General features: G+C 43.0%; 1 protein-coding gene across 5 annotated transcripts in view; it reads left to right on the top strand.

Annotated features, from left to right (window-relative positions):
• LOC134351082 (zinc finger MIZ domain-containing protein 1-like) overlaps positions 1–26,990 on the top strand; it is a 241,725-nt gene that overhangs the window by 205,480 nt on the left and 9,255 nt on the right. For all 5 annotated transcript variants that reach the window (XM_063057131.1, XM_063057132.1, XM_063057133.1 and 2 more), the window contains 6 exons: positions 434–594; positions 2,170–2,237; positions 3,700–3,768; positions 5,259–5,506; positions 13,633–13,796; positions 24,336–24,581. In XM_063057131.1, coding sequence (XP_062913201.1) covers positions 434–594; positions 2,170–2,237; positions 3,700–3,768; positions 5,259–5,506; positions 13,633–13,796; positions 24,336–24,581 — 956 coding nt within the window. The remainder of the gene's footprint in view (positions 1–433; positions 595–2,169; positions 2,238–3,699; positions 3,769–5,258; positions 5,507–13,632; positions 13,797–24,335; positions 24,582–26,990) is intronic.

The raw sequence follows: 26,990 nt of genomic DNA, 5'->3' as shown, positions 1-26,990 counted from the left end.
GTGGAATTCATTGCCACAGACGGCTATGGAGGCCAAGTCACTGAGTATATTCAAAGGGGTGGTTGACAGGTATTTGATTAGTAAGAGTGTTGAAGATAATGGGGAGTAGGCAAGAGAATGGGGTTAAGAGGGATGATAAATTAGCCATGATGGAATAGACTTGATAGGCTGAATGGTCTAACTCTGCTCCTATGTCTATGGTTTGATACTCTGGTTTATTTAACCTGTGTGATGAAGTAAAGTACTGCAACACTACCAGGAGTTGAAATGTTATTCAGTCTACAGCAAAGGGTTGCAACCTGAGGCCCACGGACTCCTCAGTTAATGGTAAGGCTTCATAGCATAAGAAAAGTTGGGAGCCTTCTGATCTACGGAAGCCAAGTCATTTTTACACAATCTTGTAAATGTTATGTTTATTTTTTCTATGTATCAGTCAAGCGGAATTTCAACAGTAGCGCAGTCTCTTCAGGTAACCCCGGGCTAAATGGGGAGGATGGTGTTGAACAGACAGCAATTAAAGTGTCATTGAAATGTCCGATCACATTCAGACGAATCCAGCTTCCAGCACGAGGACACGACTGTAAACACATTCAGGTCAGTAGAAAGAACATAGAGCCGTAGAAAAGTATAGCACGAAAACAGGCCCTTCGGCTCATTTTAGTCCATACCAAAACCATTTAAACTGCCTACTCTATCGACTTGCACCAGGAAGTTGGCCCTCCATACCCCAACCATCCATGTACCTGTCCAAACTTCTGTTAAACATTGAAATCAAGCTCTCATGCACCACTTGTGCTGGCAGCTCATTCCATACTCTCACCACCCTCTCGGTGAAGAAGTTTCCCCTCATGTTCCCCTTAAACTTTTCGCCTTTTGCCCTTGTACTGCAGTAACACGTGGCTGATATCACAGGTAGTTCTCTTTTACCCTCCTGAGCAAGAAATGCCACTATTTTAAAATTGACTTGCTTAAGACATATCTAGCATCTTTAGGAATGAGAAGTAGGCATGAGAAGGGGTTTTATTGACACTAATCTGACAGAATCCAAACATGTTAAAATAATCCTGGCTCACATAAATGAGAACATCATTTGAACTTGGGTTTTCAAAGTTCTGAAGAAGGTTTATCAATCTGAAACTCTGACTTTGTTCTTAATCTCCATAGTTGTGCCCAATCTACCGAGGATTTCTGTTCTTTTGCGTTTATATTTTAGAATAGATAATAACTCCATGTTTGGTATTGTTATAAAGGAAAGAGTACTGCATTTCTCACCTAATTTATGGGAAGAGCACAGAGGAAATTAAAACAATTTAACCAATGGAATGAACGTGTCTCTGCTAATTGTAGAAAAATATAAATTCCAAAACAAAAGAATAGAATATCAGACCTTTGTTCATACCTAGTGCTGTATTTCTTGATTGACCGAGAGTTGTGCACATTAGAAACAGTATTGGAAATGTTGGTGTTTCTGGTGTTCCTATGGTAATCGTGTTTGCACACTGGGGTTTGATGCTGAAAAAACCAGATTAAAACACATGGAAATAGTAACAATGGGTTATGAGTGCTACTTCCTGTCACCATCATCTGTGAGGATTAGTAGGTAAGAGGTGGAGTTGTGCTGGTAGAATTCCAATAACTTGGAGCCTACGTAAGGCTGGCAGTGTATCGAGATGGTTAGCATAACGCTATAAAAGTACCAGAGACCTGAGTTCAATTCTTGCCACTGTCCGTAAGAAGTTTGTACCTTCGAACTGTGACCTCATGGGTCTCCTCCAGATGCTCCTGTTTCCTCCCACATTCCAAAAGCGTACGGGTTAATGGATTAATTGATTACACGTGTGCAATTGGGTGGCGCAAGCTCGTCGATCCGGAGGAGTCTGTTACCATCAAATTAAAAATGATCAGAGAAATAAGATGACCCATTCTGCCAGTTTTGTTGCCGAAGTCTTGTTTCAATTTTTAAATAATTATCTAAAGTGTTACTTAAACAATTATTATTTTAAAAATTATCTATTTTGCATACAGTTTAATAGCAATATTTCTCTCAGGATTCAGTGAGATTTCCAGGTGTAGAGTGCATGTGTCCAACCTAAGTAACACTTTAAAACTATCAACAAATTTTATTCTCTGTGTTTCACAGCAGAATAATTGCTTTCTTCCCCTTATCAGTGCTTTGACCTGGAGTCGTATCTACAGTTGAACTGTGAACGAGGAACCTGGAGATGTCCAGTGTGCAAGTAAGTGCAAAGTGTAACTTCTTCGGTTATTCAGTGGGGGAGTTATATTAACATTGATGATATAATAACAAAGTTCTTTAAAAAAATAGACAGGCAGTTATAAATTATATTATGATCCCAGGAATTAAAGGGTTAACATATGAGCAGCATTTGATAGCTCTGAGCCTGTACTCACTGGAATTTATAAGAATGAGGGTGGATCTCATTGAAACGTACCAAATATTGAAAGGCATGAATACAGCGGATGTGCAGAGGATATTTCCAATAGCGGGGGAGTCTAGGATCAGATGGCACAACCTCAGGTTAAAGGGGGATGTCCCTTTAGAACAGAGATGAGGCAGAATTTCTTTAGCTAGAGGGTGTTAAATCTGTGGAAGGTAAGTCATTGGGTACGTTTAAAGCAGAAGTTGACAGGTTCTTGAATAGTAAAGGCTTCAAAAGTTATGGGGTGAAGGCAAGAGATTGGAGTTGAGAGGGATAATAGATCAGCCATGACAGAAGACCAGATGCATGATAGGCTGAAGGGTCTAATTCTCCTACATCTTACAGTACCATGTTTTAAACTTGCCTTTCAGTTGTCCTCTCTTTTCTTTCTCAAACTACGACAGGACTTCTATGGTACATAATCCTTTCTTTCTTTCTTATAATGGCATTTGGAGGGATTGCCATAGCTACCCTGATCTTGTCCTTGATATCTGCACCCCATGGAATGCAACGTAGTAATCTTGACCAATTTTATTAGGGCAACTGCATGAATTTAGCCATGTGTTAGATCTGTCACTGTGGCATAGATGGTAGCCTTAGAGACATATAATTATACAGTACTACAGCACAAAATCAGGCCCTTTGGCCCATCTAGTCTGCGCCGTGACTGGCACATGATGAAGAGTCACAGTGGAAACATCGACTGTATTCCCCTCCCTAAATGCTGCCTGATTTGCAATATTGCTGAAATTTTAACTCCCATTTCCTTTTCCACTAAAGCTGTCCAGCCTGCTGAGTACTTCTAGCATTTTTCAAAAAATGCACTTCATCTTTTTGTCTCTTGTGTGTGTAGGGCCAGGCGCCTTAGAACCACTGCAATTGTTCATACTGGGAGGGAGTAGCAGGGAAACTGGGGGCCACGGTAGCGTAGCGGTTAGCGCGACACCATTACAGCTCAGGGCGTTGAAGTTCAGAAGTTAATTCCAGTGCCTTCTGTAGGGAATCCTTGTGTCTTCCCCATGGAATACGTGGGCTTTCCCCAAGTGCTCCTGTTTCCTCCCACAGTCCAAAGTAGGTTAATTAGTCATTGTAAATTGTCCCGTGATTAGGTTAGGGTTAAATCGGGGTTGATGGGGGTTGCTGGGGTGGTGTGGTTCAAAGGGCCTACTCCTTGCTTTTTCGCTAAATAAATAAATAAATATAATTTTGATTTTTCAAGTTGCACTGCATTATTAACTCTAGTCTTTACTTCCAACAGCAAAACAGCACTGCTGGAGGGACTAGAAGTTGACCAATATATGTGGGGCATTTTGGCAGCCATTCAAAAGTAAGTGAATATATTGCCCTTTTGTTTGTGACTACAACTGCATCAATTCTCTTAGGTACATTGCCGTGTCAGTGTTACAAGAAAATCAGCTGGTAGGTTGTTCCAGGCATCTTGGAGAACTTGTCACAGTCTTTCTGCAGACTTCGGCTGTCTCATCTGCTTCTGTCTCTCCAGCTAATCCCAGGCTGCTTCGATGATGTTGAGGTCAAGGGTCTGTGGAATTCATACCTTCTGCCGCAGAATTCCTTGTTCTTCTCTTCACTGAAGATAGTTCTTTTATGACCTTGGCCGTGTGTTTGGGGTCATTCTCCTGCTGCAGAGTGTAGTTGGGACCGATCAGACGCCTTCCAGATGGTATTGCATGATGGATAAGAACCTGCTTGTACTCCTCAGCATAGAGGATTCCATCAACTCTGACCAGATCACCATTTGCAGAAATGCAGCCCCAAACCTGCAGGGAACCTCCGCCGTGCTTCACTGTTGGCTGCAAACACTCATCCATGCAGTGCTCTCCAGCTCTCTATGGACAAACAGCCTCAGTTTAGGCCAAAAATTTCAAATTTGGACTCGTCAGTCCAGAGCACTTGCTGTCATTGTTCAGCACCTCAGTCTTTGTGTTTTTGTGTGTAGGTGAGTCTCTTGGCTTTGTTTCCACTTCAGAGGAATGGCTTTTTGGCAGCAACTCTTCATTAAGACTACTCTGGTCTGTAAAGGGGTGCAGAGCTGATAGCTGCAATGGACTTCGTCCAATTTAGAAGGAACGTCAGTTTGATGCGTCTTTCGTCTGCTGCACTCAGTGTCTGTGGCCGACCACTTGCCCATTTCTTTGTGCTTTTTCAGAAGAACTTGGACAGCACATCTTGAAGCTTCTGACTGTTGCAAAATTTCTGTTTGAGGCACCTTGCTGATGCAGGATAACCACCTTCTGATTTGTTGCAATGCTCACTCTTGCCATTGTGTAAGGACTGACTGTTTAAACTTTCACCTCACCTTTTAGATTGGTTGTCCCTAGCCCAACTTGATCCCTTCTACACCCATTTCTGTTTCAGTTAATCGGTTTACTTCATTCAGCTCATTATATCATTGATCATTAGTACCTGTTTGCTTTCTTTGTTTAATCATGTACTGGGCTATATACCTACAAAGTAATCTTTTTTTTTAACTTGAAAAGGGGCCTATTACTAAACATGTTACTCTCTGTAATGAAATTATCTGTAACTTAATTTTTTTGGAAAATGAATGTTTGGGAATCTCAAATTTGCTCTTTTGTACTGTCACACTAATGCAGAAGACAAAAATATAAAACAAAATTTATATAAAAAATCTAGTGTGCCTAAGACTTTTTTACAGGACTGTATATTCTTATTGTAATTTATAATAATTATGTATTGCCCCAAAACAACAAAATTTACAACACACGTCAGTGATAATAAACTTGATTCAATTCTGAAAGCATTTGTCTAAGAAATTATTCTGTTTAATTTGCCTAGCACGGAGTTTGAGGAGGTTACAATTGACCCTACGTGCAGCTGGCGGCCAGTACCAGTGAAGTCGGACATCCACATAAAAGATGACCCAGATGGCCCCATAGCCAAGAGGTGTAAGACGATGAGCCCCAGTCAAATGATTATGCCCAACGTAATGGAGATGATTGCCGCCCTGGGTCCAGGAACATCTCCCTATCCATCTCTGCCACTTCCACCAGGGGGCAACAACAATGGTGACTACCCTCATCAGAGTAAGTTCAAGTTTGTCATTCAACCATACACATGTACACAGCTAAAGGAAACACCATTTGTCTGGGGCCAAACTGCAAAACACGGTACATATAGTCACACACAGTAGATATGGTTATGATCCAGTCACAAAATATTTGCACAATATAGTAAATACATCTGCACAGCTATGCCACTCCAGACTGGTACAGGAACACTTTATCAGCCATATACTCAGCTTGCTCAGGAAGATTTTTACTGATTTACTTTTTTTGTGATCCTTATAGTAACAATTATTACTTGCAATCCATACCTCTCTCCTCCATGTACATATCCAAATTTCCCTTAAATGTTAAAACTGAACTGATGTTTCACTTCCACTGGGTGCTCATTCTGCACCCACATCACCCTCTGAGTGAAGAGGTTTCCTCTCAGATTCCCCTCAAATATTCCACCTGTCACTCTAAACCTATGCCTGCTAGTGCTGGTCTTTTCCAACCAGAAGAGAAAAAGTCTTCTTGCATTTACTTTGTCTACACAGGATGAAAGAAAAATTGAGGGTTATGTGGGAAGGAAGGGTTAGAATGTTCTTGCAGTACAACATTGTGGGCCGAAGCATGTCAGTTTGAAGGATCAAGAAGTCAAAAGCCTGCATTTTGTAAGGAGACTGGAGATTTGTTATGATCTTTATTTTTGTCAGTGGTGGAAATCATTGGGAAATGATATTTTAAACTGGCTAAATTGGGGGTTTGGGAGACAGGATTGGGAGCTAAGCCTTGAGCAGTGGTAGACGGTAAACTTGAGGTATAGACGTAATGATGGGGGGGGAGGAGAGGGATGGATGACCTTGCAAACCAATGCCAGACGAGGTGATGGGTGTGATGTGAAGTATTTCATTCATATGCAGATTTTGAGTTTGAGTTTTCACTCTCCTTTCGATGTTGACGGGAGATGTTTTCAAAATTGAGATTTGTATGATTATTGCTGTGTTAAAACTGTAGGTTACATGTTCTCCTTTAGTCTTGTGTTTTCTTTCTTGATGCCTTTTTCCAGGTGGACAGTATGTTAGTTTTTCTGTGAGGGGGAGTTGGGGATTTGGGGTCTGATATTCCCTGTGTTTTTCTATGTGAACGATCTGTTAGTTTTTTGTGTGTGAGAGAGGGGGTTGGGGTTAGGATTGATGTTTGATGTTCTGGGTGGGTGATCTATTGGTTTTTGTGTGAGGGAGGGATTGGGGGTTTGGTGTTTGCAAGTTATTTTTTCCTTTTTCTTTTATGTGCTGGGGTGCATGGTTTTTCTGTATTTCATGGCTATCGGGAGAAGACTTATCTCAGAGTCGTATTCTGCGAACACACTTTGATAATAAAATGAGCCTTTTGAACCTTTTCTAGTCTAGCACCGTGAAGCCTGCTTTGTCCTGAAAGTGCCCAGCTGTGGTTGCCTGGAAACGGTCTGCTCACTGTTACACTACAGTGCTGTATCTTGGATGATCTCATCCTGAGTGCCCCTAGAATGCAAGTTACATCAGGGGTGCAAGAATCGTATTTACACTGAAGTAACTAGTAATTATAAAAGGATTCAGAATTGGGGGCAGCAGTTAGTGTAATGCTATTACAGCACCAGTGACCTGGAGTCAGTTCCACTGCTGTCTGTGAGGAGTTTGTATGTTCTCTCTGTCTGTGAGGAGTTTTTATGTTCTCGCTGTCTGTAAGGAGTTTGAATGTTCTCCCTGTCTGTGAGGAGTTTGTGTGTTCTCTCTGTCTGTAAGGAGTTCGTATGTTCTCTCTATCTGTAAGGAGTTTGTATGTTCTCCCTGTCTGTAAGGAGTTTATATGTTATCCCTGTCTGTAAGGAGTTTTTACGTTCTCTCTGTCTGTAAGGAGTTTGTATATTCTGTCTGTCTGTAAGGAGTTTGTATGTTCTGTCTGTCTGTAAGGAGTTTGTATGTTCTCTCTGTCTGTGAGGAGTTTGTATGTTCTCTCTGTAAGGAGTTTGTATGTTCTGTCTGTAAGGAGTTTGTATATTCTCTCTGTCTGTAAGGAGTTTGTATGTTCTCCCTGTCTGTAAGGAGTTTGTATGTTCTGTCTGTAAGGAGTTTGTATGTTCTCCCTGTCTGTAAGGAGTTTGTTTGTTCTCCCTGTCTGTAAGGAGTTTGAATGTTCTCTCTGTAAGCAGTTTGTATGTTCTCCCTGTCTGTAAGGAGTTTGTATGTTCTCCCTGTCTGTAAGGAGTTTGAATGTTCTCTCTGTAAGGAGTTTGTATGTTCTCCCTGTCTGTAAGGAGTTTGTATGTTCTCTCTGTATGGAGTTTGTATGTTCTCTCAGTGAGGAGTTTGTATGTTCTCCCTGTCTGTAAGGAGTTTGTATGTTCTCCCTGTCTGTGAGGAGTTTGTATGTTCTCTCTGTCTGTAAGGAGTTTGTATGTTCTCTCTGTCTGTAAGGAGTTTGTATGTTCTCTCTGTCTGTGAGGAGTTTGTATGTTCTCTCTGTCAGTGAGGAGTTTGTATGTCCTCTCTGTCTGTGAGGAGTTTGTATGTTCTCCCTGTCTGTAAGGAGTTTGTATGTTCTCGCTGTCTGTAAGGAGTTTATATGTTCTGTCTGTAAGGAGTTTATATGTTCTGTCTGTAAGGAGTTTATATGTTCTGTCTGTAAGGAGTTTGTATGTTCTCTCTGTAAGGAGTTTGTATGTTCTGTCTGTCCGTAAGGAGTTTGTATGTTATCCCTGTCTGTAAGGAGTTTTTACGTTCTCTCTGTCTGTAAGGAGTTTGTATGTTCTGTATGTAAGGAGTTTGTATGTTCTGTCTGTCAGTAAGGAGTTTGTATGTTATCCCTGTCTGTAAGGAGTTTTTACGTTCTCTCTGTAAGGAGTTTGTATGTTCTGTCTGTAAGGAGTTTGTATGTTCTGTCTGTCTGTAAGGAGTTTGTATGTTCTCTCTGTAAGGAGTTTGTATGTTCTCTCTGTCTGTAAGGAGTTTGAATGTTCTCTCTGTAAGGAGTTTGTATGTTCTCCCTGTCTGTAAGGAGTTTGTATGTTCTCTCTGTCTGTAAGGAGTTTGTATGTTCTGTCTGTCTGTAAGGAGTTTGTATGTTCTCCCTGTCTGTAAGGAGTTTGTATGTTCTCCCTGTCTGTAAGGAGTTTGTATGTTCTCTTTCTAAGGAGTTTGTATGTTCTCTCTGTCTGTAAGGAGTTTGAATGTTCTCTCTGTAAGGAGTTTGTATGTTCTCCCTGTCTGTAAGGAGTTTGTATGTTCTCCCTGTCTGTAAGGAATTTGAATGTTCTCTCTGTAAGGAGTTTGTATGTTCTCCCTGTCTGTAAGGAGTTTTTATGTTCTCGCTGTCTGTAAGGAGTTTGTACGTTCTGTCTGTCAGTAAGGAGTTTGTATATTCTCTCTGTATGGAGTTTGTATGTTCCCTGTCCGTAAGGAGTTTGTATGTTCTCCCTGTCCGTGAGGAGTTTGTATGTCTCCCTGTCCGTGAGGAGTTTGTATGTTCTCCCTGTCCGTGAGGAGTTTGTATGTTCTCCCTGTCTGTAAGGAGTTTGTATGTTCTCTCTGTCTGTAAGGAGTTTGTATGTTCTCTCTGTCTGTGAGGAGTTTGTATGTTCTCTCTGTCTGTGAGGAGTTTGTATGTTCTCCCTGTCTGTAAGGAGTTTGTATGTTCTCTCTGTATGGAGTTTGTATGTTCTGTCTGTGAGGAGTTTGTATGTTCTGTCTGTGAGGAGTTTGTATGTTCTGTCTGTAAGGAGTTTGTATGTTCTCGCTGTCTGTAAGGAGTTTGTATGTTCTCTCTGTCTATAAGGAGTTTGTATGTTCTCTCTGTCTATAAGGAGTTTGTATGTTCTCCCTGTCTGTAAGGAGTTTGTATGTTCTCTTTGTAAGGAGTTTGTATGTTCTCTCCGTCTGTAAGGAGTTTGTATGTTCTCTCTGTATGGAGTTTGTATGTTCTCTCTGTAAGGAGTTTGTATGTTCTGTCTGTCTATAAGGAGTTTGTATGTTCTCCCTGTCTGTAAGGAGTTTGTATGTTCTCTCTGTAAGGAGTTTGTATGTTCTGTCTGTCTATAAGGAGTTTGTATGTTCTCCCTGTCTGTAAGGAGTTTGTATGTTCTCTTTGTAAGGAGTTTGTATGTTCTCCCTGTGACTGCATGCATTTCCTCTGGGTGTTCCAGTTTCCTCCCTCATTCCAAAGACGTATGGGTTAGTAGGTTAACTGATCACGTGGGTATGATTGGGCAGTGCGGGTTTGTTGGGCTGGAAGGGCCTGTTGTGTGCTATATCTCTAAATACATTTTTTTAATGGTCAGGAGTGGTAATTATATTTCACTTGGGGTGGGTGGAAGTTATGGTCAAATGTGCACAGTGCTGAAAAATTTCCATGTTTTGCTATTGAATTTCAAATTATATAATCCTATAATTTTTATGTAGTTGCTACTTGTTCCGTTGCATCTTATTCTAAATAGCTTAGCATAACGGAAACATCGACTCTTATTTCTTGAAAAATGGAGCACATTCCTGTGTTAGAACTAGTGACCTGGCGAAGTCTAAAAATAAATTGATTCTGTTGGATGAAATCAAGATTAACCATCTCCTAGCTCAACTGCTTGTATATTTTCAGCTTTACTCCACTGTCTCAATGCAGAGTTTTTATAATTAACACACATTTATATTATGTGATCATTTAACTCACACAAAATCAAAACTAATGTTCTGTAAATATTATTTTACAATTAACCATGAGTTGATTATTTTTGTCTTTGTATGAGGTGAATGATTTTTACCAAAGTTCGAAAGGATGTGAAGGACTGTGGTCCAGGTGCAGATCAATGGCACTGGGCAGAAAAATGGACTATAAGATAAGGGAGCAGAATTAGCCATTCCCTCTCAACCCCATTCTGTTATATGTTTTATGGTCTTATTCTTCTGCTCTCTCGCAGAAACCTTTGATGATCTAATTAATCAAAATCCTATCAAATATCAGTAAAAGTTTGACATGGACCAGATGGGATGAAGGCCTGTTTCTGTGCCTAGTGCTCTATGACTCTTTTAAAAATGATCCAATTTTGTCTTTTACTTTTATTAAATTGCACCAATCCACTTGGTATGAGGTGTACTGCAGTTTTGGTGCAACTATGTGCTTATATAGATAATCAGATGATGAAAGGTTAAAGCAGAGGCACGGTAAACTAAGATACAAACTTCAATTTTACCTTAACAGGGCCAAAGTGGGTCTGGTTTAAATGTGCATTTACACCCCACAAAATTTTATCCCATGCTCATTTTAATGAAACATGAAATCAGCCAACACACCCTTCCTGAAAAAGGGTCTCAGCCTGAAACATGAACTGTTTATTTATTTCCATAGATGCTGCCTGCCTTGCTGATTTCCTCCAGCATTGTGTGTGTGTGTTCCTTTGGATCTCCAATATCTACTGAATTTCTTGTGTTTATGAAATCAAGCAGCCTCTGTGGAAGAACTAACCAGTTAATGTTTTTGAACAAGAAACAAACTGCTGGAGGAAGTCAGTGGATTGGACAGCATCTGTGGGGTTCTGATGCAGGTTCTTGAACTCAAAATATTGTTCTACTTCCAGATCCTCGCTCCACCCAGTGATGTTGCTTGTTCCACAGAGTTGCTCCAGCAGTTTGTCTTTACAACAGAGATGAGGAGGAATTTCTTAAGCCAAAGAGTGATAAATCTATAGAATTCGTTGCTGCGAATAGCTGTGGGGGTCAAGTCATTGGTTAAGTTAAAAGCGGAGGTTGATAGGTTTTTGATTAAGTAAGGGCATCAAAGGTTATATGGCCAGATGGCAGGAGAATGGAGTTGAGAGGGGTAATAAATCAGGCATGAACAGACTTGATGGGCCAAATGGCCTAATTCTGCTCCTCTGCCTTATGGTTTTATGGTTTTTTGTTCCAGATTCCAACATCTGCAGTTCTTTGAATCTCCAGTTAATATATTTGGTCAGAGACTGTCAAAGCTAGTGAAGAGGGGAGGGGTTACAATTTTCAAAACAGAGCTGGGAAGGAGTGAGGTGTTTAAAGAAAATTCTGTGTGAAAATTGGTTTAGACAAATTAGATGATAAAGGGCATGAACACTGACCATTAAGGAAGCATTTTATGGAGATAAGTGAGAGAAGGGCATGAGCATGATAAGTTCCTGAGAACTGTGTGGAGAAGGGAACGTGGTTTCTCAGTCCACAGATACTGCATGGCAGCATGAGTTCCATCATACCCTGTTTCCAGCATCTGCATTTATATTTGTTTTCATGAAGTAAGCCAGCATTTGTAGTGGGTACTCACCTATATGAGACGGATTAAAACTGAGACTTTAGTTGTTGGGTGATGCCAGTGCTGGGTTTTAAAAGTAATGTTCACAGAAGGAAGAGAATAATAAGGGAAAGGAGGAACTATGAATCATCATGGAAAGGAATGAGTTAAATAACAAGTCAACAAATCATGTTTACATTCTTGCAGTGTTAGATCAAGGAAAAAGCTTATTGGATATGGGCACTTCAATCTGAAATAACAAGCAGAAAACTGGTTCGGCACTTGACCTTCACGTAACCAGCAGTCACACACACAAAATGCTGAAGGGGGCCAGCAGGGCAGACAGCATCTGTGTAGAGGAATGAAGTACTGATATTTTGGGCCTAGACCCTTCATCAGAACTCATGAAGTGTCTTGGCCTGAAACATCGACTCTTTAATCCCTTCTATAGATGCTGCCTGACCTGCTGAGTTCCTCCAAAATTTTGTATGTGTGTATTCTGGATTTCTAGCATCTGCAGTACCTCCTGTGTTCATAACCAGGAGTATTCTGCATGTGCCAGTGGTGAAGAGCAGGTTTGATTAATAAAAATAATACTGTCAGGGGCATAAGGAGCGTTTGCAGCAGTCAAATCAGCAGTTAGAAATTGTATTCTGATTCTGCACATTGCCACTGATTTAAGGGGCTGAGACTATAAATCTTTGTGGGTGATTATTATACATTAGACGTTAGTTTTGTTGCGCAGACAGAATTGCCTTTGAAGAGGATAGTGAAGTCCAAAATTTGGGTGCAAAAGATAGTGATTTTATGAGATTTTGCAGACGCTGGAAATCCAGAGCAACACACACAAAATGCTGGAGGAACTCAGCAGGTCAGGCAGCATCTACGGACAGGAATAAAGAACCGACCTGATGAAGGATCCCAGCCCTTTATTCTTCTCCATAGATGCTGCCTGACCTGCTGAGTTCCTCCAGCATTTGGCGTGTGATTTTATTTATTTTTATTTTTATTTTTATTAAGGATACAAGCCCCTCTGGCCCAGTGAGCCCTTGCCATCCAGTTACACCCATGTGATCTATTAACCTATTAACTCGTATGCCTTTGGAATGTGGGAGGAAACCAGAGAGCCCAGTGGAATCCCAGAACGTACAAACTCTTTACAGACAGCAACAGGAATCGGGCGCTGTAAGGTGTTAGACTAACCACTATGCTACTGTGAGGGGGTGCAGTAACTGTGCTGGGAATCCAATATCCTGAACAGGACGTGGATATTTCAGAGATTCAAAGTACATTTATTATCAGAGTTTGTAAGTAGTATACAACCCTGAGATTCATCTTTCTGCAAAAAGCCACAAAACAAAGAAATACCATGGAACGTGTTCAAAGAAAACATTAAATCGCAGAGCCTTGAAACAGTCTAGTTCCGTTCAGTCCGATCCAGTGCCATGTGGTTCATTGACTACAGGTCACAGAGCCAGCCCACAGCTTAGTAGAATCATCTTCGAAAGAAGGAGAGAAGTAGTTCCGTGAAGTGTCTGAAGGACATCACTTGGGGAAGGGTTTCCCAATGGATGGGGAGGAATTCCTATCCGGAGGACTGTGTTTCCTTGAACACTAAGTTCTAACTCATACCAGTGATGTTGTCAGCAGCACCCCTCCTTGGAAACTAGCCTCATTGACAGGTTTGGCTCCATATCAAGCAGGGAACACCGCAGAAGAGCCTACAGCACAGGAATGGGTAGATTTGTAACACTGATTGACACAGCATTTATTCAAGGCAGGAGCCAGTTTAAGGATGATTGAAGCATACAGTATAATGATACGGTGTTTTTGGTACAATGTATATATAAAACATTGACAACATTGCTTTTTATTTTCAACAGATTCTGTTTATTCTGGGCAGGGGAACTTCCCCGATTTCCCCCATGGCAATGCTACCAACACGTCGATTAATGAGTTTATACATGGGCCACCACCACTGAGCTACCCATCAGATATCTCAAATATGACTCCTGACAAGCCCCTAGGACACTCCATGTCAGATCAGGTAAGTCTTGTCTCTTTGCACTTCCATGTCTCTTGTGTCAGTAGCGGTGTACTGTTGAACTAAGTAATTACAGTGTTAAAGCTTTCTGTATCACAGAGCTCAAATCAACAATTTCATACAGTTTTTGACCAAATGTCAAATCTCATTAATGCAAGTTTGTCATCATTAAGCCCTTTTAGAAATATGACAGAGGCTGATATCTTATTACTTTACGTTTCACCTGCCTCAGGCGATAACATTAAGTAAATAGTGATGTAGATTCTTACAGATGCATGGGGGTGGGAGCAAATTTAAATGGATGCAGCTGACATTTATGAACTTCTTAGCTTCTGGGATTATTGATTGCATTACACCAAAAGTATAGTCAGTTCTGAATAATTGCTGCTCTATCAACCTGCTTTTTCTCTTAAAGCCCGCCACTGCGAGTGGCATCTATGGCAAGACTCTGGAAACTACAGATCTTTGCAGCCACCTTTCAGTGAGGATACATACCATAAGACATAGGAGCAGAATTAAGCCATTCGGCCCATCTAGTCTACCCTGCCATCCTATCATGGCTGATTTCTTGTCCTCTCAACCCCGTTCTCCTGCCTTCTCCCTGTAACCTTTGACATCTTTGCCAATCAAGAACCTATCAACCTCCACTTTAAATATACCCAATGACTTGATCTCCATAGCAATGAATTCCAGTCTATGGCAATGAATTCCACAGTTTCACCACCTTATGGATAAAAAAGTTCAACTCATCTCTGTTCTAAAGGGGCGTCCTTATATTCTGAAGCTATGCCGTCTTAATGTAGACTCTCCCACTATTAGAAACATCCTGTCCACGTCCATTTTTCTTGGCCTTTCAGTATTTGATAGATTTCCCCATTCTATGAGATTGCCCCATTCTTCTACACTCCAGTGAGTAGAAACCTGGAACCATCAAATGCTCTTCATACATTAACCCTTTCATTTCCAGCATCGGGGGTGTAGATTTCTTTAGTGTTTTGTATCTCAGTTCTACCATAGTTTAACATTCTCTGTTTTTATTCATGTTTACATCTCCTCTAGGAGTATCATCTGTGATTGACAAGTCTACACACTGTCTTGGATAGCATCACAAGTGTTATTCAGCCTCTTGTTCTCCACCCTATTCCTTATTCCTCTATTCCCTACAACCCTCTCCCTCCTCTGCACCTTAAAACACATCTGATTTCAAATTTCTCACAATTCTGATGAAGATTGCCAACCTGAAACAGTATCTCTGTTTCTTTCTCCTCAGGCGCTGCCTGATCAGCCAAGTTCTTCCAGCATTTTGATTTTATTTCAGATTTCCAGTTTTGGGTTCTGTTCTTGTTTTGTTTTCCCTTCTTGCTTGTCTATTGCTGTCCATTTTTGCCTGGTACTCTCACTAATATTAATTCATCTTTCCATCTTATACCCTTTCCCCTGTGTACTTTGCTTTACTCTTTCTCAAGCCTGCTATTTCTGGGTTTTCTTCGGTATTGTTGAATGTACAATAATATAATAACCTGAAACATCGCATTTCACCACAGCCACCTAACCTGCTGAAAGTCTAAATATTTAAAATATTGTAATGTCTTTTCATATGAAGGTGGCTCTTTCTAGGCAGCTAGTAATGGAGTAGATAAGAAATAAACTTAGCCCCTGTTCTTACCCTGTCTAAGCAGAGGGACCTTGGAGGATACTCCATCAGAAATGCCAAATGCAGGTTAATCTGAATGAAAAGATGCCACGCGCAGCTGTAGAAGAAACAGATGGAAACACACAACCTGAGTACACCAGGCTGCGCCAAGGTAGCCTAGTTAGAGTACTTTCCAGACAATTTTTCAGTACACACATTCTAGAGCCAACCAGAGAGTAGGCTACACTAGACATGATATTGTTCAACAAGATGCGTTTTGCTGTAGGTGTGTTTATGGTGGAAGTAAGGATCAAGAGTGTTTTTGTATTTCAGCTCAGTTTTATGTGGAGGGAGGTAACCACTTTAACATTACAGCCTTGTGTCAGTGCCAGCAGCTATGGTGGTATAAGGTTTTTTTTTTGTTACCATGAACGATAATAAGAATTTGGTATATAGTGATCAAAATTTAATTTCATAAGCTTTACTCCTTAGGTATGTCAACATTGACAATAAAATTAATGATATTAAGTATTAACATATGGAATGTGCCTCAAGCAGCCAAGCTGACTTCATTGGATTACACCCCAATTGATCATCCAATATATTGTATCACAATTACTGTTTTGTAATTGATAACCTAACTCTCAATGTAAGAGCTCTCTAAAATGTAACTTTGTACTGAGCAGTAATATCATTCTTTATCATAACATGAATGGCAGGAGTGGAAATCTACACCTAACTTGTACGTCTCTAGATTTGAGGCCAAGGGTTTAGTAACTATGAGCACCCCTCTTCCACAAAAACCCCTAAGACCTAAGGTGCTTGCGTCCCTGTAACTGTTCACTTAAGTAAGTGCCAGTTATCTTAGCCAGTTGTCTGATCTATCCATTGGGAATGTGCAGACTAGAGATGTAATGAAGGTGATTTTCTATCTAATAGAAATGATATGAGGGGATAAATATTTGCTGAACACATAGAAACTAGAGATCCACATCTGTGAGCAAAGATGTTTAGTGTGATATCTTCTGAGGGAGTTTGGTAGTACATCCACAGTAATGGGATTGATATACTGTAGAAACTAGACAACAGGGTGACCCGTTGGGGCACCCTTTGAGAGAAGGGTAGTGCAGTCTGATGTGACCAGAATGAACATCAAATTTTCCTGAATGCTATTGGTATCGCTTTGTTTTGGAAACTGAAGTAGAAAACCTCAGTTTATTAAAGAAGAACGATGCGTAGCAAAGCAAATATAGCTGCTCCTCATTTAACGAAGGACACTTGATGGCATTATTTCTGGTTTATCTGCTACCCCTCTGGAGACATGCAACCCTTTCATTCCCCGCCCCCCCCCATCTCTTCTGCTGTTTGTTGTTTGTCTCTGATCCTGGAGACGTACATGCCTCTCCTCCTCTGTCTCTTCTTCTCTCATCTTTTTTTGTCCTGATTCTTTGATCCTGGAGTCCTGTGGCCCTGGCCTCATCTGATTCTTGTTCTCTCCCTCTCCTTGCCACTTCCCGACGACGTTTGGCATCATCTCTTGACCATAATGTCCCCCTTCCCTTTCCACGCGGCATAATTAGGCTGACCATTTATTTTACCCTAATGCTGGATAGAAGATACAAAGCAGTAACACCAAAGGATGCTGATTTTTCTTGATGATGTGGTTGGTGCTTTCCTAAATGGACGTGGTATAGTCACCGCTGTCCTTTGACTGCAGCAAAGGGTTTTATGGGTGTCTCAACGTATGTCATTACAATAAGATTTAAATATCTCTTGTTGATGGGAGGCAGTTAGATTTGTCCCAATCCTGCACATGCTGATGGTAATTAGCAGAATGTGACCCTGTGAAATAGAGCTGCCCTGCCCTTTTGCTCCGGTAGGTGTCGCTGCTAAGGCTGGGCATGCGCATGCGTCTGGCTGTCACGTCCCGTTTTCCATGATGGCTGATCGGGTGTCAGGTTAAAAGGGAGCCTGTTTATTTTGGCGAATGAGCAATTTTATACGAATATATAACCCTGAACTTTGCCTGCATTCTGTAAGTTAGTGCATTTTAATTCGATTTAGCCGAAAAAAGTGCCGCTGTAATGCACCATTTGCGCTAACTGCAGGTCACAGACAGACAGAGCATGAGCGTTTTAGTAGTATATAGATGATATAAATGGGTGATTAATGGTTGGTGCATACTTGGGTGCACAGCTCGTTTCGGTGCTGTATCTCTCTAAAGGCATTGAGTAAAGAATAGCTGACCAACCCAAAACCGGCTCGGATCAGTTATTGCATCATAAGGCTGCCCTGTTAGTGCACTTTTTCATTGATTCTATTATGGTTATTGGATTCTTTGAGTACCGCTGTATGAAAATGGATCTCAGGGTTGCATAGTACTGAAGTAATTTTATGTATTGCACTGTACTCCTGCAAAAAAAAAACAAATTTCATGACAAATGTGAGTAATGATAATCCTGATTCTGATATGGGTCTCTTGTGGCCTGAGAGTGGAAAGGGGGCAGGGAGAGGAGAATCACCTTCGGTGAAAAAGGGAAGGGAAAGAAAAGGGAGTGAGAAACACCAGAGAGACATTCTGTAATGACCAATAAACCAATTGTTTGCAATCAAATGACCTTGCCTGGTGTCTCAGAGGTGAATGTGTCTGCACCTGTCCCACACCCCTCCCACGGCACTCTGCCCTCACCATTCCCAACATTCTTTGCTCTAGCCAGATTTACAAACTTGCTCTCAACTCCACATTAACAAATATAGTACTGTGCAAAATTCTTAGGCTCCCTAGCTGTATATTGGTGATACCTATCTGTGAATTGTGCACAGCACTATATATGGTGACATATATGTACTTTGATAATAAATTTACTTTGAACTTTGAATTTTGATTAATGTTTGTGTAGGGAAAGAAAGAATGTAAATAGAGGCAATCTGTGGAGTGGCTTGTAATGTGTCGAGTCACCAACCTAAGAGGCAAAGTTGAAGTTCGTCTGGTATCATGGTTGTAATTTTTATGGAGAGATCATGTAAATGTCTGCACAGTGTTCTTCTAAAGAGCTACAACCCCAAGTCAAAGCTATCCTATTCATCTCAGAACCAAGTTAAACTGACCAAAGTGGATTTAAAGCAAATCAGTGCCTGAGCAACTCTGAACTGAAACTTAAGTGAACCACCTCACCATTGTCCCTCAATCATTGCCTGGTGGGTAGGTATGGAAGGTCAGCCACGATGATGCCAGGTTCTCACTTTGTCTGCAGCTGGGCCCCAGTGGTTCCCTTTGAGTGGAGGGTCCGTTGATGTTATCTTTGAAAGGGTGGCTTGTGAAGTGCGAGTCTGGACAGCAGCGTGTGTAGCAAAGACTTGTATGTTGTTCAACAGAACAAGGAGGCAAAGTAATATTTCACCTACCCTTACCAAGAGCTAGGCATTTACACTATCAAGCAATCTCCTTGGACCAGTTAGATCGGATCTGTTACTTCAACCTCCAAACGCATGCCAGATGAAATCAAGAAATCCTGCACCCAGGTGTCCACCATATTTCTCAAAACCACCTAAGCGACAATCTGTTCCCGATGGAGAAAGATTTGAACCCTATAGACATTTCTCTCCCTCTCCCTCTCTGTCAGAACAAGAGATGAGGTCACAAAAGCTACATCTTTGTTCCTCCGGAAATCAATCTGTTCATGAATAGTAGCTTGCTGTTCTGACAGAGCTACAAAACAATCTCAGGTGACAGTATGTATATATTTTTCTGGTACACTGTAACTTGTGCAGACTGTGACGTTTTTTCACCTTCGTGCCACTTCCACCAAGGCTCCACACCTCGATGCTGCTACTCATCCTCTGAGTGACTGATGGTTCAATTAGTGGTTAGAGGATGTGGCCACTTAGAAACAGAATATTCTACAGTGATAAATCACAGTAGATTCTGTACAATAAGCTGTCTTAGTGATATGCACATATGCACTTTGAGCTGTATTCATCATAGAATCCAAAAGAAAATGGATTGAAGAGAAGAAAAATACCGTAAACACAAAATACTCTGCAGATGCTGGGGTCAAAGCAACACTCACAACACGCTGGAGGAATTCAGCAGGTCGGGCAGCACTCGTGGAAAAGATTGGTCCACGTTTCAGGCCGGAACCCTTCGTCAGGACTGAAGAGGGAAGGGGCAGAGGCCCTATCAAAAAGGTGGGGGAGGGTGGGAAGAAGAAGGCTGGTAGGTTCCAGGTGAAAAACCAGTAAGGGGAAAGATAAAGGGGTGGGAAAGGGGAGGCAGGGAGGGGATAGGCGGGAAAGGTGAAGAACGAATAGGGGAAAACACAGTGGGTAGTAGAAGGAGGTGGAACCATGAGGGAGGTGATAGGCAGCTGGGGGAGGGGGCAGAGTGAAATAGGGATAGGGGAAGGGAGGGGGAGGGAATTACTGGAAGTTGGAGAATTCAATGTTCATACAAAGGGGCTGGAAACTACCTAGACGGTATATGAGGTGTTGCTCCTCCAACCTCAGTTTAGCCTCATCATGGCAGTAGAGAAGGCCATGTATGGACAAATCCAAGTGGGAATGTGAAGCAGAGTTGAAGTGGGTGGCAACCGGGAGATCCTGTCTGTTGTGGCGGACGGAGCAGAGGTGCTGGATGAAGCGGTCCCCCAATCTGCATCGGGTTTCACCGACGTAGAGGAGGCCGCACCGGGAGCACCGGATGCAATAGATGACCCCAACAGACTTGCAAGTGAAATGTTGCCTCACCTGGAAGGACTGTTTGTGGCCCTGAATGGTGGCAAGAGAGGAGGTGTAGGGACAGGTGTAGCATTTACGCTTACAGGGATAAGTGCTGGGTGGGAGATCCGTGGGGAGGGACGTGTGGATCAGGGGGTCATGGAGTGACCGATCCCTGTGGAAAGCGGAGAGGGAAAGATGTGCTTAGTGGTGGGGTCCTGTTGAAGGTGGCGGAAGTTGCGGAGGATAATGTGCTTGATCCGGAGGCTGGTGGGGTGGTAGGTGAGGACAAGGGGAACTCCGTCCCTGTTGTGGTGGTGGGAGGATGGGGTGAGAGCCGAAGTGCGGGAAATGGAGGAGATGCAGTTGAGGGCATCATTGATGACGGCAGAAGGGAAACCACGATCCTTAAAGAAAGAGGACATTTGAGATGTCCTGGAACGGAAAACCTCATCCTGGGAGCAGATGCGGCGGAGATGGAGGAATTAGGAATAGGGAATGGCATTTTTGCATGTGGCGGGGTGGAAGAGGTACAGTCGAGGTAGTTATGAGAGTCAGTGGGCTTGTAGAAGATGTCAGTGGACAGCCTGTCTCCAGAGATGGAGACCGAGAGATCAAGAAAGGGGAGAGATGTGTCCGAGATAGACCAAGTGAATTTGAGGGCTGGGTGGAAGTTGGAAGTAAAGTCAATGAAATTGACGAGCTCAGCATGGGTGCAGGAAGCAGCACCAATGTAGTCGTCAATGTAGCGAAGGAAAAGTTGGGGAGCAGTACCAGAATGGGTTTGGAGCACAGACTGTTCCACATAACCAACAAAGAGGCAGGCATAGCTGGGGCCCATGCGAGTGCCCATAGCTACACCCTTGGTCTGAAGAAAGTGGGAAGAGCCAAAAGAGAAGTTATTAAGTGTGAGTACCAGTTCCGCCAACTGGAGGAGGATAGTGGTACTGGGGAACTGATGAGGTCTATTATCCAGGAAGTAGCAGAGGGCTTTGAGGCCTTCTTGATGGGGAATGGAGCTGTATAGGGATTGGATATCCATAGTGAAAATGAAGCGGTTGGGACCGGGGATCTGGAAGTTATTGAAGAGGTGGAGGGCATGGGATGTATTCCGGATGTAGGTGGGGAGGGACTGAACTATGGGTGACAAAATGGAGTCCAGGTAGGCAGATACAAGTTCGGTGGGACAGGAGCAGGCAAAAACTATGGGTCTACTGGGACAGTCAGGCTTGTAGATCTTGGGGAGGAGGTAAAACCGAGTGGTACAGGGTGTGGGAATTATGAGTTTAGCAGCTGAGCATGGAAGGTCTCCGGAGTTGATAAGGGCGGTGATGGTGCGGGAGACAATGGTTTGATGTTTTTTGGTGGGGTCCTGTTCCAGGGGTAAGTAAGAGGAGGTGTCAGGGAGCTGCCTCAGTGAGGTAGAGGTCCGTCCGCCAAACTACTACGGCACCACCTTTGTCAGCGGGTTTGATGGTGAGGTTGGGATTAGTGCGGAGAGAGTGGAGGGCAGTGCATTTAGAGGGAGTGAGGTTGGAACAGGAGAGAGAAGTGGTGAAGTTGAGACGGTTGTTGTCTCAGCGACAGTTGGAGATGAAAAGATCAAGTGCAGGTTGAAGGCCCGGGTGGGGTGTCCAGGAGGAGGAGGAGGGTTGAAGATGGGAGAAGGGGTCATCAGTAGGGGGAGGGGAATCCTTGCCAAAGAAGTAGGCTCGGAGATGTAGGCAACGGAAGAAGAGTTCAGTGTCATGGCGAGCACGGAACTCACTGAGGTGTGGACGGAGGGGGATAAAAGTGAGGCCCTTGCTAAGGACAGAATGTTCTGCCTCAGAGGGGGGAAGGTCAGAGGGGATGGTGAAGACACAGCAAGGGTTGGGGCTGGGGTCGGAGGATGGTGAAGAGTGGGAGGTATCAGGAGGGAGAGGGAGTTGAGATGTTCAGGGAGAGTGGGGTTAGGGGAGGATGAGAGATCAGAGGAATGGAGGGGCAATGAGGGGTAGAGGGAAGGTTGGGAGTTGCAGGGAGGAAAGAGGGTGGTTGGAGAATAAGTCGGGCGGTAGGACCCAGCGGCAGTAAGAGGGCTCCCGGTCTGGAGAGGGTCGGGATAATGGTCCAAGCTGGATCTGGAGCTGAGGTTGGCGAAGCTTGTGGCCTGCAGGGCCCCAGAACCTGAGGTCAGAGTCAGAGGCGAGTGAGTCTATGGCCCGCTGGGGGCTGGTGCCCATGTCTGGGAGGCCGTCGTTCCAGTCGGGGTCAGAGTCAGAGGCGGATGGGTCTTCGGCCTGCCGATGGCCTGAGAAGTCGAGGTCTGAGGGGTCGGGGTCCGGGCTGGAGCCGGTCATCGTCATGAGCTCCAGGTGGGTGAGCTTGTGGTCCTTCTTGGACCCGAGGAAGGAGAAGAAACGGCGGTTGGAGGCGTGAATCCGGCGGAGAATGAAGTGTAGGAGAGGTCCATGGCAGACAGTGGAGAGTGAGTCCCGGAGTGGTGGCAGAGAGAGGGACAGGGCCCGTAGGTATCTCCGCATGGCAGCGAGCGTGGCACGGAGAATCCGGCGGGAGCAGCGGTCAATGAAACGGAAGTACCCGGGATCCTCACTGGGCCTGAACTGGGAGGCCTGGAACCGGAGCTGGAATCCCTGAGGTAGCAGATGGTGGTGGAAACTGTTCCCAGGAAGGAGACGTGGCTGTGCTAGCGGGTCTGGGTGAGGATCTGGTCGAAGAGTCAGAGGCGGAGACCACAGAGGGGGAGCAGTGAGAGAGGGTCTCACTGAACTCCCGTTGAAGGGAAGATTTAAACTTCTTCAGGGTAGGCATACCTCGAAGAGACTTTGCAGCGGAATAGCAAATCGTAAAAACAAAATTTTCTGCAAATGCTGGGGTCAAAGCAACACTCACAACATGCTCTAGGAACTCAGCAGGTCGTTTCCACGGATGCTGCCTGACCTGCTGAGTTCCTCCAGCATGTTGTAAGTGTTGCTTTGACCCCAGCATCTGCAGAGTATTTTGTGTTTTGGGGTATATCTCATCCAGTCCCGGTGACTTATCCAACTTGATGCTTTCCAAAAGCTCCAGCACATGCTGTTTCTTAATGTCTGTATGCTCAAGCTTTTCAGTCCGCTCTAAGTCATCCCTACAATCGCCAAGGGCCTTTTCTGTAGTGAATACTGAAGCAAAGTATTCATTAAGTACCTCTGCTATCTCCTCCGGTTCCATACACACTTTTCCACTGTCACACTTGATTGGTCCTATTCTCTCACGTCTTATCCCCTTGCTCTTAATGATGAAATTGTTCTGGTGTTTACAGGATATCAGTCCTTGAAGTTGGGTGATAGGCATCAGGAAGGGGGATGGGACCTTTCCTTTGATATACAGGTGCACATTCCTTTATCCAAAATTCTGAAATCCAAAAAGCTCTGAAAACAGAAGTTTTTTTCGCCAACAGCTGATGTCACTCAGGTGTGACGTGGCAGCACTAGCAGAGGCCGCCAGACGTCAGTTGTGGCTCAGCGCTCGTACTGGTTACACGTGCATTTGCTGTTCGCTGATATTGTGTATTCACTGTTGACTTTGTGTTTAATTTCACTGTGAAAATGTCAAAAAGAGCTGCAGATATCCCTATGGGTAACAATGAGAAAAAGAGAAGGAAGCAGCTATCATTATCAATAACACAGGAAGTGAAGTTATTGCAGAAGCTTGATCGTGGTGTGTCTGTGCAGCGTCTTACTGAAGAAAATAGTGTCGAATTACCACTGTATATGATTTAAATAAACAGAAAGACAAGTTACTGAAGTTTTATAGTGACAGTGACGTTCTACATTTATTCCAATAAGTCATTTACCATGTGTTTGATTCGGTTCGTTTGAAGCTGTATATTTTAATGTCTTATTGAATGTTTTTGTTGGAAATAAATTTTTTTCTTGTCATTATTCCCTAAACAGTACAGTATAACAACTATTTACATAGCATTTACATTGTATTAGGTAACTTGAGCATACGTATTTTTTGGTATCGGGGGTGGGGGGGGCGGTCTGAAATCCAAAATGCAACTGGCCTCAAGGATTTTGGATAAGGGATTGTGGACCTGTATTTGTTTTCTCAATTCTATTACTATCAAAGCATCTGGAAAAGGTTTGACTATCTGTGGTTGTCCCATTATTTGATTCCATTCTTTTATTTTTATCTTTTCTCCACAGATTCCTCATTCTACTACGATAGATCAACCCCACCCTACTATGCAGCAAGGAGTCCATGCACCCCACCTTGGCAATCAGACAGGGCAGCCACTGCACCACAGAAGCCCCTCCCAGCACCCGCGGCAGCTCCAGCAGACGGGCTCCAGCGCCCATTCACATGGTGAATTGACGTTTAACCCATCTTCAGTGATGGAAGGTCAACCAGGTGGTCAGGGAGCAGCTGATGTTCCAGAGCCTTCTCTGGAAGTAAGTGTGACAAAATTTTTTATGAATGTTTTCGTCCACAGTCAGCAACTTCCTTTAAGTACATAATATATTAGCCACGTGACTACTACTCACTTCAAAAAGAAAATCAAAATACTGAGCAGGTCAGGCAACATGTTGGAAGATAGGTTAACACTTCAAGATTTGAAGACAAATTATCATAAATGATTTACCTCACTCTTGAACATCTTGGAAATGTACAAGCCACAAGTGTAGTTTAGATTCCAGAGATGTTTTCAACACCACACTTTATTTTGATCGGTTGTCTGCACTGTCTAGGCCACACCAGGGCAAAATATTCGATGTTAATTTTCTGTTATGAAAACAAAATGCTGGAATCACACATCAGATCGGGCATGATGGTTAAGATTTTAGGTTTAGAACCCATCACATGACTAGGAAGAAGAAAAACAAGTTAGTTTTTAGTAGCAGACAAGGTGGGGAAGGGATGGTTCAAACAATGGAAGTATCTCTGATAGGGTAAGACTATGACTTAGTGTAGCAGTGGGTATCACATTATGCTACTTTGCTTGTGTAACATTCGCTTTGCCTAGTGGCATGATCTCAGGGGTGGTAACCCCCCCCCCCCCAGCCAAACTTTAGATCTCCCGTTTGGGTGGATGTTGCGTGAAGTGTGCCCAGTGTGAAATCAGTACCCCGAAATAACAAACAGTACACAATGTGCGGTTAAACAAGTAAGATTTTATAACTCTTACTTGGACTATGACACTCATAGAGAACAAAATATAAAATAAAAGGCGCCAAGAATTTATTTAATCAGTTCGTGCACAATTCATTGGAGCTCACGGTTTTCCTTTGCTGATTCCTCCTTCGATCGTCGTCGACCCTCGGTTCCCGCTGGAGCCCGGAGGGTCGGGCAGCCCACCGACTCCTCAAGTCACGTCTCCACTCTTTATCCCCCTCGCGCCTTCTGCTCAAAGCCTGTGAAAACTAACAGCTTTCACACAAACAAGAAAGAATAACATCTCATCCATTGGTCAGCAACTGAATTCCAAAGTTCTGTTAGCTCTACCTATAACCCAAACATGCTGCTACAGGGAACCCATTACCTCAGCAGTTAACATTACAGAGAGGCCATTTTATTAGCCTTAGCAGTTAACGTGGAAGAGAAACCTTTACACTTGTAATGTACACATAGTTCTGCTACAACGTGCTAAGAAACCTCACATTTAGAAAATTGCATTATAAAAATTGTGTCAATGAAAAAAGGAAGTTGGAGCTGAAGAGTTTCGTACTCACAATAACAAAGATATTTTTCCCACCACAGGATTTTCAAAACTGTTTATTTTGTTACTGCATGCTAAAAGCTGGCTGAGGCATTATTTAATAGAATGTTGTTGTATGTGACAATAGAAGCAATTGCTTGTCAGCTTCAAAAAGCTTCCCGCAGTGAAACTAGCAGCCTGTGTTTGTAAGAGACAGTGATGTCTCATGTCTGCAGGGAGGTTACATATAAAGAGGTTGTTTTCCCAAAACAGCTTTTCTTTTCTGTGTGTCAGTCTGGAAATCACAGCTCTTGAAGTGGTTCTGCAGTGCCTGAACAAAATCACATTATGACCAATTTGGCTTGCGTAATAGAAATAATGTTCCCTAATTCATCAACTGAGTTGAATCCAATTGCATTAGAGAAACATTATTGCAAAACTTACTCTATTTCTAATAGCAAGGCTGTGAAACATGTCCATCAAGCTGTGCTATACAAAAAGAGGAAGAAAAGTCAAGCCAAAATGATAACAGATGGAAATGGTGTGTTCTGATTGGGGAAGAAAGAGTGAGTTTCCCAAAGTTGACAGTTTCAACACTGGAAGGCTGCAGCACACTCGATTGGAATATGAGGTTATAGAACATAAACAATACTGGTCCTTCAGCCCATGTTGTGCTGACCCTTTGATCTTGGAGTAGCTTAATCTAGCTCTCCATTTTTCTTTCATCCATGAGGAACTTGTTGCTCAAGTTTATGCTGGTCCTTCATGTTACAGTGCAGGAAGCCACATCCAGAAAGGTCAGACAGAGAGGGTGGTGAACTAAAGGGGAAGACAACCAGAAGTTCAGATCTGTCCTGCAGACTGAACACAGGTGTTCTGCAAAGTGATCGCCCATTGTGGCCTGGTTTCTCTAAAGTAGAGGAGGCACTGTGATCAATGGTTTGGAAGAAGTGCAGGTGAATAGCTGAGATGCAGAATATAAAATTAAATGTGTTTAAGCTCTATCCACAATGCTAGAAAGGAAGCCAAAGTTCAAGAAGGAATCATTTGAGAGGCAACTGCACGGAACATCTCTCCTTTGGAGTAAATGCAGCAGAGATGAAGGAACTGAGAGAGTGATGGAGTCCTTGAAGGGGGCATAGTGGGAGGACATAGTAAAGATTGC

The sequence above is a fragment of the Mobula hypostoma genome, chromosome 8, assembly GCF_963921235.1.
Source record: "Mobula hypostoma chromosome 8, sMobHyp1.1, whole genome shotgun sequence".
NCBI classification, from domain to species: Eukaryota; Metazoa; Chordata; class Chondrichthyes; order Myliobatiformes; family Myliobatidae; genus Mobula; species Mobula hypostoma.
The sequence above is the reverse complement of the archived record's forward strand: the minus strand, read 5'-3'. Positions and strand labels throughout refer to the sequence as shown.